General features: G+C 50.8%; 4 protein-coding genes across 4 annotated transcripts; 1 reads left to right on the top strand and 3 right to left on the bottom strand.

Moving 5' to 3' along the window:
* Window positions 1-126: 126 nt before the first annotated feature.
* APUU_11734S (putative IgE binding protein) lies at window positions 127-782 on the bottom strand (the record flags this gene model as incomplete). The annotated part of the gene is made up of 2 exons (XM_041697857.1): window positions 127-459; window positions 531-782. The coding sequence occupies 2 exons, from the start codon at window positions 780-782 to the stop codon at window positions 127-129; spliced, it is 585 nt and encodes a 194-aa protein (XP_041551100.1).
* Window positions 783-1859: 1077 nt separating this feature from the next.
* Window positions 1860-3121, bottom strand: APUU_11733S (velvet factor family protein; the record flags this gene model as incomplete). The annotated part of the gene is made up of 4 exons (XM_041697856.1): window positions 1860-2148; window positions 2210-2698; window positions 2757-2836; window positions 2894-3121. The coding sequence occupies 4 exons, from the start codon at window positions 3119-3121 to the stop codon at window positions 1860-1862; spliced, it is 1086 nt and encodes a 361-aa protein (XP_041551099.1).
* Window positions 3122-8762: 5641 nt separating this feature from the next.
* On the top strand, window positions 8763-10232 carry APUU_11732A (uncharacterized protein; the record flags this gene model as incomplete). The annotated part of the gene is made up of 2 exons (XM_041697855.1): window positions 8763-8840; window positions 9102-10232. The coding sequence occupies 2 exons, from the start codon at window positions 8763-8765 to the stop codon at window positions 10230-10232; spliced, it is 1209 nt and encodes a 402-aa protein (XP_041551098.1).
* A 1184-nt stretch (window positions 10233-11416) lies between these two features.
* APUU_11731S (DUF3602 domain-containing protein) lies at window positions 11417-12007 on the bottom strand (the record flags this gene model as incomplete). Its single annotated transcript, XM_041697854.1, has 3 exons — window positions 11417-11586; window positions 11688-11891; window positions 11971-12007. The coding sequence occupies 3 exons, from the start codon at window positions 12005-12007 to the stop codon at window positions 11417-11419; spliced, it is 411 nt and encodes a 136-aa protein (XP_041551097.1).
* Between the last annotated feature and the right edge of the window lie 711 nt (window positions 12008-12718).

The raw sequence follows: 12718 nt of genomic DNA, 5'->3' as shown, positions 1-12718 counted from the left end.
TTTTTTTTTTCGTACTTATAAATATAAATTTCGTCAAAATGCAGATTATATATTACACTGGAATAATGCTAGCTATGCTTCCGTTCCCGAATGTTCATCAATTAAACCTAATCAACCACCTGCAGTTTAAACATACTGCCACGTCTGGCCAGTCTGGTTACTCGGCACAGCAAGCGCATTGAAACCAAGGCAATCCTTCACCTCACCACTGGGGACAGTCGCGTTCTGCAGCGCGGCGAATACCTGCCAGCGGTTGTCATCGGTGGGGCAAGCCATGAAGCCCTTGGCGCCCCAGCCGGAGTACTCGTAGTAGCCGAAGGACGAGCCCTGCGCACCGGGCTTGTACTCGAAGGGACCGTATGAGGAGCCCGGGGGAATATATGCGGAGTGGGCCTGGGTGAACTTCAGGGCACCAGAGGGGGCGACGTAGACTTGTTGGCCGCCGGGGACGACGACGCTCTGTTGTTTGTTAGTTTGGGGGTTCGTTTGGTATGGTTTCATTCGTTTGTTAGGTTGTTTGGGGGACGTACCAGGGCAGCGCCGTTGCCAGCGAGGACGGTGGTGTTGCCAGGTGGGCAGCCGGAGGGGAGAGGGCAGTAGGTTGAGGGCTTTCCGCCGAGCCAGAAAGATTGGCCTGCGGCGTTAAGAGGGAGGAAGTGGATGGGAGAGGCCGAGCGGGTGGCCATGACGGTGAAAGCCTCTGGGTTCTTTGGTGCAGGGTTGGATGCCGGGAGGGCGGCGCCCAGCAGAGGGAGGAGAGTGGAAATGATAGCGAGCTTCATGTTGGGTAATTCGTTTGTGAGAAGAGGTAGTGGATGGATAGAGAAGGATGCGAATGTTGAGAGAAAACAGCCGGCATTCTTGGGGCATTTATAGTCGGACCTGCATATCGCAGACGATCTGCGCCGTATAGGGCGATGACAGAATCTTCCGGAGCGGTTGCTGCAAAGAGCAACGGGCCGTGGAAGCTGGTCGTGTTTAGATTGAGGACGTCCATTAGCGATGCGACTCTGCTCTCCACAATGATATCTACCGAGTTCTCATGATAAAGAAAAGCGATGTAGCCGAAGCCACCTGGAGGCTTCAATGTTTACGATAGGCGAAACAGAAGAGAGAATGACGTCGATCGGCGGGGGAGCGCAGCGGATGTCTCACTTATCTGAGACACCGTTCTTCACCCCAGTTCGTCCAGGTGGATTCGTTGAGAAACTAGCTTGGGCAAAAACCTGGATAAGAATAGAATGGCGATATTGTTGGTCAACCAAGGCTCTCCGTCGCTCGCTACCGAGGTCCCTTACGGCAGCAACCCCCGTAAACACCGCCACACGTCAACATCAAGCATGGCAAGCTGTACAAAGCGACTGCAGATCGCGGACTTCATAATTTCGCGCAACTGGAGCTTGTTTCGGAGTACCTTGGAACTGATGTAACTTATCGGATTGTGGCGAACGGCATCACCGGCAAGAATTTCACTACCGAAGCTACGAAGCTACGGAGTATTTGCTGCAAATAATCAAGGACGAACGAGTACTCAATTCTTCAGGGAATTAGTCCTACCCGACTATTTTTGGCCGCAAACTCCGTCCAACATCCATCCGTCCACCTAGCCGCGCCCAACTTCAATAACCAGTCTGAGCAAAAGTACCTCGTACTATAAAAAAGGAAAGAAAATGGAAACAAAAAGAAGCCAGTGACACCACCCTATAGCAGTACAACCCACCTGGGTCCAATAACACCGAAACCGAAACACCGCAATTGATACATAACCCCATGTAAGAAAAACGTAAGAGTGGGCTACCTAGACAGTAGATCCCCATTTCTTTTTTTGGTTCGTGAACAAGTTTAAGGAGACTCGGTCCTCAGTATTCGTTATCCAGACCGTCGTCCTCGTCGCTGTGGCGTCCACGAGAGCCTTGACCTCTTACACCATCTTTGCGGATGGGAATCTTGATTCCTTGCAGGGCAAAGCATTTGCTGAGAGCTGTGCTCTCAATGACACCAGGGAATTTCTTTGCAGAGAACACTTGGAAAGGTTCTGAGAATGCAGTGGCAAGGACTGGTGCAGAACCCTTGTTAATCACCTCCATGACTTGCGACTCATTGAGATCGGTAACCGCCCTGCCCACATTGGCGAAGCTGAATTTCAATCTAATTTTTTAAAAGTTAGTACGCAGGGATAAAAGTGACAACCGACAATTTCAAAACTCACCGGAAGCATCCTTCAGTTCGCACACTGAGGTCTTGCAAGATAAACCACACGCCAATCTTATTCTCTGGATCGCATAGGCGGAAAGCGCTGGCGCTCAAACAACCGATCAGGTTTCGCGTGAACATGCCTCCAGGTCCTGAGGCAACGGGTTGAGCGGCTGGCATCTGCGGTGGTTGTCCCATACCCCCTGCTCCATACACTGGGGGGTAGTACTGTGCCTGAGGGTTGCCATAAGGGTTTTGATATTGAAGTTGGGTATTTCCGGCATAGTAATTACCCACCGCTGGGTATCCAACTTGGCCGTAGGGGTTTTGCGGGTAAGATGACGGGTAGTCTGGAGACGTGGAGTGCGGCGGTGGCGGGTATGACGAAGACATCGCCGTAGATATCGAAGGAGACGTAGCCGAGTGCTTCACGAGGTTGACTTCATGTGTCCCGTCTTGGCTCCATAAATCTGCCATAATTACGTAGAATGTGGTGTCCATTTCGCTATCAGGCAGGTCAGCTATTGTTATCATACTCTGGGGCAGTAATGGGGGGGAAATACTTGATATCGATTTCCTTCTCGGTTTGCGCATCTCTTACCACGAGGCGGATACACGGCGGGGGTGTGATTGGTCTCCGGTCCTAAATATCGTTAGCGATAAAGAAATGTTAAGTATGCCTAGTATAGATAAAACCAACTTTATCACCAAAGCCGCACATCCGAGCACGAATGGGCTGTTGCACAACCTGCAAAGACCAGATGCGACCATCGTGTATTGTCGAGACGGGCTCTGCCTGATTACCCGGAGAAACCATAGTGCTGGCGCCTGTAGAGCCTGGATACATGGTGGACGGAGGGGCTCGATCCATAGAAAGTGGCGGTGGTGGGAGGTGTCCTGAATGGGTCCTATCCTCAACAGCATACATAGTCGCGAAGTGGTCGCGACTTAGGTCTGATTGACGATGGACGGTACCTATATAACCTTTGGGTCGAGGTCGCTATAGCGCGGAGATACTCAAACAAACGGTCGAAGCACAGGAGATCAGAATTCCGAACGTCGATGTAAAGCGTCTCGCTGTCGCCTGCCACGTAGCTAGCCTATGATCGTGAAACTTGAGTGACAAGACTCTGAAATAGCAGAAGCCGGATGAGATCGGATCGAGGAGCTGCGTAAATATCGCTCGCGAGTATAGTATTATATGGCGATGCGACTTCGTTCGGCTCCGACGGGGGATTTTTGGGGTGTGATAATGTGGTGGAGGGGTTGTCGACCCGACGCGATAGCGCTGAGGGTGCAGAAGCCTGATGAAACCGCCCTAAAGATGCAGGTTAGACGCCAAGAAGCCATAAGTCGAGGGACGCCCGGCATACTCACAGCTCGGATTGTCAAAGTAAGCAATACAAGCTCCCAAGGAAGCAACCGGGGATCGTCCTTGTGAGGTGAGCCGCGGGAGCTGTCAAGTGCGGGAGATTTGCTGAATCCACGGATCCAGCGCCAAAGGTTCACAACGTCCAGACTAGATGAAATTCGGGGTAGCACAAGAAGACCACATGCAGGGTCAAAGCGAAGGATACTGCGCGACTGTGAAACCGTCGGTGAACTCCACGAAGATGAACTCGATAATTCGAGGAGAGTTGAAGGAGGCAAGGTGAAAGAGATGATGAAGTTGAGAGTCGGGGGGGGCGACAAAGTCACGGGCGGGCCTCGCCTGGATGAGCTCATCTACTCAAGTTACTAACTACTACCTCCTCAAGCTCCTACTTTTTCGACTAGAATTTTTGGGATTTTTTTTTTTCCAGTAGTGCTTGCAACTCTACTCTACAGACCCTCCTGCTTTTGTCGAGTATCGGCATTGTTACTTCAGTCCAGCTTTGCTGTCACTTCTGCAGTTTTGCTGCTTCCAGCGCCGTCAATGCGCCATCCACGGTTCTAGCTGGAGTACCACCTAGCTTCCAACCGCATTTCACCGATTTCCAACCCATGCCTCCCGTTCAATCTTATTATTATCACAGATCTCGATCGCAAGCCCCAGGTCTGTCGAGCCCCTTTTCCGATCGGTTAATTCTCGCATCGCACAGTGGCACATCCGGCGCAGGAACCCCCGAACCAGACTGTCGGGTCCAGGCTCCTGCCGAGAACGGAAGCCCGACCCACCACCCACGACTGCAGTAGCGGCGGAGGAGAGCTCCTGCCTCAACAGGACACCTCCCACTCGGACCCTGGATGCGATACTACCAGTACATCGTCTAATATCTAGTATCCGGAAACATGAGTATTGAACAGCTAGAGCAGACAGCAGGACTAAGTCGTCTTTCAGCCGCAATCATCTTTCTTTTGAGCTGCTCCGATACCTAATGTCAATGACCAATCCACAGGCACAATCCCATCGAGTAGAAAAGTCTCTGACGTCATTTACCCGGGTTAAGCCCTACCAACGGAGTCGCCGATGTAACGGAGTATGAATCCAGACCAGCCTGCAAGGTACAGGTCTTATCTAGCATTTATTGGTCTACTGGACTCATTGTATCGCCTGAGTGCCTGGCCTCTATTCGGAAATTCGTTGCTTGAGGTATTAGAAGCTTGTTTTGGGTGTGATATATACACGGAGGATATATATATATAGTGACGCAGTGCCGGATCCTCTGCCCAAATAATTGAATGCCGAGACTGGCTGGTCAATGGAGGTTACACTGGGCTTACTATTCGCCGAAAGCTTTATTTCTCTTGAAGAGCAAGTACAGCTAGCAAGATACCTTGTACCACATCGGTGGTCGGTCTTTATGCAACCATCGAGATCTTGAATGTCGACAAGCCAACTACGCTTCGATTATACCTTTTGTCTATCCATATAAATTCAATTCCCGAGAGTTAAGGATTACAGACTCCTTGTAGCCTCTAAAAGCCTTGTCGCGAATCGCGAACACCTTAAAGTTGATTTGCAAAGTGAAAAGCTGGACACGGATCACCGTGCGAACACGGGGCCCGAGGTGCCGACGATTACCCGTAGAGTACCGAAATAGCTTAATCGCATCCACACCGAGCAACACCGTACGGTAGTGGGTGCTCTTATCTGATTCCTTTTAAGGACAACTCCTTTTAGGATAGTGGGAAACACTGCAGTAGAATCTCCAAGGCGAACCAAGGGGGCAAAAGGCGGTGCATTTCGGCCTCACAGAGCATCGTCTACGAAGTCAAGGTGGACATGAGGACAGACTGCCTATTTAGGTAGGACTACTTGCACCATATGTAGATAGTTGTGTGCATCCTGCGGTATGTACGGAGTAAACGGGGCGTTTTTAGTATTCCCTCTTTTTACCTTTTCTTTTTGGCGCGATGGCAAGTAAGCCCCGAGTATACAAACTCGTTCTCAAAAGTTGAACACAATTATTTGTCCATCCGATGGGCACCAGGATAGTTATGCTAATAGAAATATACTTCAAAGATAGGCGATAGAGTTCACTGAGCGCTCAAGACCTCCGCCCACTAGTTATCAAGATTCAAGTGGGCAAACCTTACCAATGCCAGCCGGAACGCACGGGGCCTTTCTCCGTCGTGGAGGAAGCAGTATGGAGTATGCAGGTCGATACATCTGAGATGTATTAACATTAAACAATTCCGCGCTCGCCGCGACTCCTGTCCCCCTTTTAACTACCGCTCACCATCAAATCAGGGCAAAAAGAGAAAAAAAAAAAAAAAAAAAAAATAAATAACTAAAATTTCCCCGCTGACCAGCGCAAATGACACGAACAGCAGTTCCCCCAAAGAGTTCGCATTGCAACTCGCTAGTCTGACTTCAATCGTCCAGATGGATGCCGGATGGAAAGTCAAAAGTGGAAACTCCAAAATGCGTCACGAATGATCTGCACTAGTGAACGCCATGATCCATCCCCTTTTTTTCCTCCCCGAACCCTAATGGGCGAAGGATCAGCTATAACTTTGTACGGTTAGTCACCACGAATGGGGAATTCTCGAGTAAGCTAGGGCTGACGATCGTGTTGGAAATCCGCTCCCCTGGAATTTGGAGAGTTCCATGTATACAAGTATGACCAAATTTGGTGTTGGGACTCGGGAGGTCACCAGCCTGATCTGATAGTGGTATAATTAACTAGTGACGCGTCCTGCTTCATAACAGCTTTATTACCGAGTCATGCGTGTTGGGTCCGAGTATTTGCTCGTTTCGGGGACCTCCGTCCTTTGATGATCTATCGACTAATTTGGCTGACGGATTGTCTCCATAGTCCATATGCATTGTGGATCATTGGATTTTGACATTTCAAGGCCGGAGATCTCGGAGCCGGGAGCGGGCATGTGAAGTATATAACGTAAAAACAGGAAGATGCCAGAGGAGTTCAATCGTGGCACATTACAACACCGTCGGTGGTTACTGGGGATTAAATAGAAAGCTACTGGCCTCTACGGTGTCAGCCCGTACGTAAGGAGGTGAAGAAGTTTGCCCATGAGTTGGCAGATCCTGGGCTCTTTCTTCCTGAGCTATTCCCTGGATTCATCTGTGATCCAATCGACCGCCAATATACGGTGTAGGTAGCAAGCGAATCTGCCTACGTTGCCACCGTTCAGGCAGGATTGAGATTCCTGAATGGGATAATGGTTAACAAATGTATAGTCAGGCAAAAAACCAACGTTGTTCTCGCACAAGGACTGGTCGGTTGGCATCCCATCACATATTTCATGTCGTCGTTAATAGGTATTCCGACTCCATATTTTTGTTGGTTTCCGGGTGTTGGCGAGAACTAGACTGTGCCACTTTGGACCTTATCCACCAGACTGATTCGATCTGCAGGTCGCATGACGCTGACTACGATATTAGATTTGGATTGGGCGGTAGGCGATATTTATGGAGGGTGAGCAAGCCTTGCTCATGTTGGTTGTGTCATGCAGGATGAACGTTATTCGGAGGCCTGGTCCATCGGTGTAGGGCCGGAGCCTATTGTATCAGAGTAGTGATCCGTAGATGGAGTCGGTCAGCATGGGGGCAATGTCGGAGAAATTTACGAACGCGAGATGAAGGGCACGCTGCTGCATTGCCCTTGTTGGGATATCTCCGCCGGATCCCAGATCCTTCCCAGGGATGCCCTAACAGTCGATGCAAATTGGTGTGGCCGGAGGTGAGTGGACAGCCGAACATATTTTGCCCGCAGCAAGCTGAGCGTCACCATTGGGACCCATTCAGTGACTGACAGGATGGTTCGTCGATGAGTTGGAAAGGGTCAGTGCGGCTGTCTGGATCACTGTCGAATATTCGATATGCAGGCTTCGCACGACCTAGCTGGTACTAACGATGTAAAGTGCGAATGCACCTCGAGCTTCCCACTTGGGCCGAGACAATTTACGGCCGATTGGTCAATTGAGAAACCTCTTGGGTCAAACAAGATCTAAGTCAGGGTTGGCTGACTTGAATTTGAGCCGAAATAATGAGGCACAGCGGAGGGCCATCCTTTAATCCTTTGGGATGGCAGCGGCAGCGACTGCGAGTGCGAGGGCTGGAGGACATACCCAACGGTCCGTCGACCGTGGGTCAACGCGTGCCGCCAGGAAGCCAGCAAGCCTCAGCGGTGATTTTCACGCACCCGCGCACGGGAAAGCCTTAATTATCGAAAGGGATTCGCCTGGAATTGAATTATGCAGCCCAATCAGCAGGGTGCAGGACGGCCAGCAACAGGGTATGTTTCCCAAAGCAGTAAAAGGACGATGTCCGGATAACACCGAAAGGGGCAAAGCGCACAGTGCAGGGAATTGGGTTTTTAGGTTTGGGCCGGCGGTCAAGGAGAATTTTCGATGAAAGCATGTTTGTCCCAGTTAGGAATGTCGCGGCCCCGTCAGGGGAACTGCTGATCGTCTCCAGGCGCCGGCTGGCGGTGGAGTTCGCTAAGAGGATTGGGCCATTGGCCGCTGGGGGTGGGCGATTTGTGAGATTCTCGGTGATCCGTGCTTGCATTGACAGCAGCAAGAAATTCGGGGGGCGAGGGGAGCCTTGTCAACCATTTTCCTAGTCTGGACAGTGTCTGGAGGAATCTTATTGATTCTCCAGCAAATAATCCATGGAATTTCAATATTTCATGCCAATCACTGGGACCGCCCACTCCCAGACTGCAGGGCGCCGAGCCCGGTGGGCCACCAACAAGCAACAGAAGCACGGGCAGGCTCGGGCTGCTCTGGCATGAAGCATTTACTGGTTTCGTTATGACGTTCGCCAGTCGCCAGCGCTTGCACCTCCTCGTAATCGTACAGTTGCTGGATCGAGTCACGAACTCGCACCCGCCCCACACCAGCAACGATCTATCTGTTTTGCCTGGTGTCCACCGCGCGAGGCTTGAGGAGCCGAGTTAAATAGATTAAATGCCTGGCTGTCGTCGTCTGTCGCAGGACATGTTTTGCTTTCGATCGGGAACAGCCGTCACCTTCAAACCCCGGAAAATGTTACTGCTGGAGATCTCGCGAGTATCGAACTGTCGATGTTGAGAACTGCTGCTGCATGAGCGCTCGAATTTACCTTCTGCACTGAAACACCGAAGAGGCGCGAGTCCCCAATTCTCCAATCTCCAGGGATGCCCTCCCGGCGGAGCTACAAAGGCCCAGGCAGCTCTCGGCATGGCTGTTTGGAGTGCAGGGCCCGGCGAATCAAGGTTGGTCTTCCTATTCCATCTGCAATTAGCGCCACTCTTTCTCCTCCTCCCTTCCTTATGCCAACGGCGCCGTCTCTGCCTCACGATCTCATCTCGCGAGTCGTGCCCTTTTGCCTCCGCTGCCCAGCATCATGCGACGACGGTTTGTCGGATCCACCTGCGGCACAGCAGCCCTCCTCCCAATTCCCCATTCTTTGTTCCGATCCCAGCCAAGATTACTGTTATTCTGCCGATGCATGTGCTAATTGGTCCCTTGCTCAGTGTGGAAAAGAACAGCCTCAGTGTTCATCCTGTCTCAGTCGCAACCTGGCATGCGAGTATATACCCCCCACCTCCTCGCTGCCATGGCGGCCCAAAACCAAGTCCTGTTCTTCCACTCCGTCTCTTCCCCCTTCAGCTATAGCGTCGCCCTCTGCTGTTGACTCTGCATTCCTGGCTCAGTACGAGGATTTCATGGAGACCTCCCTCACTGTGCCTCCCGCCAAGGAGCTCAATATCGAGGACCTTGAATTGATGGTACAGTGGTGCACCAAAACATATCGCTCCGTCTCCCGCAATGGCACTGTCGAGAGTATATGGCAGGCTGTCGTCCCCAGGGAAGCAATGCGCCATCCATTTCTGATGCACGGCATCCTCGCACTCTCCGCACTTCACCTTGCCGTGGCTAGCGATGACGACTTGAGAGACCAATACATAGAGGTCTCTAAAGCCCACCAGCGCCAGGCTGTGGTCGGTCTGGGTAAAATATCAGGGAAGCTCAAGCCACATCACTACAATGCGGCGTTTACGCTATCCAACATCATGATGATATTTTCCTTTGCCCTCCCCGAAATCACAGGCCAGACAGTGAGTCAAAGCCCGGTGGACGAGATCCACCAAGTTTTCCTATCAACAAGGAAGTCGGGGGATGTATTATCCAACGTCACCGATTGTGTGAGAAATGGGGAGCTGAAAATGTTGCTTGAGTACGACACGGCGCAGCCGAAGATGCCTGATACCTCGCGGCTAGCGATCATGTCCTTAGCCCAGCTGAACGCAAATCTGGCTCGCAAGGATCCTCATCATGAAAAAGACGTTTACGATAATACGATCAAACACCTGGGTCACTCTTTGGACAAAGTGTCGAGAGGGGGCGAAACAATGATTGTTGCGTTTCAGTGGATCTTCCAAGTACCGGCCAAGTACATTGAGCTGTTTCGAAAACGCGAACCGTTTGCACTTGTGATTCTGGCACATTACGCCGTGATCATGCATTTCCTAAGACGACATTGGTGGATGGGTGAATGGAGTCTCAAACTGATCCAAGAAATTGGACAGCATTTGGATCATAATTGGAGGAATTCGATCACTTGGGTTCTCGATGCTACGAGCTATTACATCCCGCCAGTGTGAGAACGGATAATTCCGACTTCCCACCACCACCAACAAACTTTCATAACCCCTCCATGGCGAAGCTGGAGCCTGGGCTTGCTACCGACCGATCAACCGTTCGGTGCTGTTATTTGACGCCAGGATCCACACCTCGGTCTGCCTTATCTGTGCTATGGCCAAACACCTAGACAAAATTGCTGGCATACGAGATGCATAACCACGAAAAGGCCAATCCAACCATGTGCCTCCCAACCGAAACCACCTCGTATAAGCCTGGCATACGATCAGGTAGCATTTACTGACCTGGTCAGATGACGTCAAAAACACGATGTCTGAGCAAAAGTAAAATGGAAAAAACAAAGCTGCCGCGAAAGCGATACCCAACCAACCAAGCGACTACGACCGGCCTCATGAGGAGTTATATTGGTTCGGTATTCAGACTTTCCCAGGAGGATCGGTTACACCCTGTATTTAGACATTCTTCCATGATCTGAATATGCTGCATATATTGTACGAATACGGATAGTCTAGATAGAGTCCACGGGTGCGAAACCTTCGAACCAAACCTATACTGCGGGTGCAGAATTAGGAATAATACTATACCGATATTAAGCGCATACGTCTTTAAACTTAACCTTCCAGGAAGTATACGTGAATAAAAAATTAGTATATATAAGTAGGAGAGGGAGGTCCACTGCCCTGTACCTAGTCAACGGGTATCCAAAAGAAGGAAGTATACTGCCCGCCCAGCTCATAAGCTCGTGTGATTTCATTGGAGACATCATTGGAAAACGCCTCAGTGTTCTTCCAAGACGGAGACAACAGGGCCTAAACATGGTTCTTGTTGCCAATATTACTAAGGGTCATGATAGGTACCATGTCCTACTATACCAGCCAACCGACTTGAAGTGGAGAAAACGGCTTTGACGACACTGCCTCATTATGATACAGGTAAGATTAGCTGAAACTCAACAGAGGAGCAAATGACTAAGTACTAAGATGGCACAGAGCAGAGTGTCGAGCAAGCCAAGGTATGCTTCTAAAAAAAAAAAAAAAAGGCAAGAAAGCAGACCCAAACCACCCGAAATAATAACAGGAACCCTCCAAAAAGCCAGCAGTGGTATCAGACATTCAATTAAACAACCAACGGATCCATCAATATAAACCAGCTTAACAATCCGAGAACCTCCTTAGCCCGCACACTGCTAGGCCTTTGCATTCTCATTTCCATTCCCATTCCCCTCCTCGATATCCCGCGGCCGTTGCTGCTGCTCGCGCTCCGCCCTCGCCGTCACAACTCGACGTAATTGTTCCTCCTCCTCACGGGCCTTCTTCTCCTCTTCCGCGCTGGGGATATACTGGTTCGCGGCACCACCTGCAAAGGTAAATCAGTGTTAGCTCGCGACTCTGCTACTTCGACACAAGATATGACAGGACAAAAAAAGACAAAGTAAGGCAAAGTATAGATAAACCTACCACGACCAGTATGGTGTGCCCCCTCCTGGATGCGCACAGGCGGGGTCTCAACATCCTGACTTTCGCGCGCAAGCTCGGGGTGTTTGGGGTCATTATGAACCATGTTTCCTGAGCCGCCGCGGCCGGTAGTGTAGACGTCCTGCTTGATGGTAGGCGTGACGAGGTCCTGCGGGGTTGTGCGGGTTTGGCTGGAGTAGATGTTTCCTGAGAACGGGGATGTTAGAACAAGTTTTTTTTAATTACGATGGGACTGCATAGTTCATTGCAGGGACGAGTGACTCACCGGCGCCGCCGCGGCCGTGGGAAATGTTTCGAGCCATGATGGTGGTAGATATGTGTGTATTGTGTGGTGTGGGGTATGCGACGATGCGGGTTGAGAAATCTGCGGCGGGGGAGATGGACGGAGTTCTTCCTGAGTCGTGGGATGGACGATTGTTCGTGATGCAGTACAGAAGTGTCTATCGCACAGCTGGGAAGGATAAAAGATGATATAGGGAGGAAGTTGTCAACAAAGGAGGTAGAACGGAGAGGGCCCGCTGGTCCCAACCCTGAGGTCGATCGACGGAGCTTCTGGAATCGATGATGTGACGATGCCAGAACGCAGTGGCGACCGACCACAAAAGAAAAACTCTGAACCGTGAATGACTCGTCAGCCAAGCAGCTCCATTTGGGCCCAACGTGGGCATAGAACAATTAAACTATCCCAGTTCTTAGCCCGGCGATGCTGGCTGCGACAATTTGCTGGTCTTTTGCTGCATCTCAGTCTTTGTGAAGCTCTCACGGTCCCCGCTGCTTTTACCCGCACTCTCACCGCAGGGCTGATGCATTGCTGCAAACAGCACCACCACTCCCCAACCGGCGAAATCATGCTTTCGTTAAACAGAGACATATTGCAACCCGCCTTTGATTAACCGTTACCTTTTCATCCAGCTACTTGCAGTTGTTGCCGAACGTCTTACCACAGGAACAAGTCTAGGCTGAATCGAAGACGGATCAATTACCAAGGGAAACATGCTTTCTGAAATAATTGC

Source organism: Aspergillus puulaauensis, chromosome 1, assembly GCF_016861865.1.
Source record: "Aspergillus puulaauensis MK2 DNA, chromosome 1, nearly complete sequence".
Classification (NCBI taxonomy): Eukaryota; Fungi; Ascomycota; class Eurotiomycetes; order Eurotiales; family Aspergillaceae; genus Aspergillus; species Aspergillus puulaauensis.
Note: the sequence above shows the minus strand (reverse complement) of the source record. Positions and strands in the feature narration are given on the sequence as shown.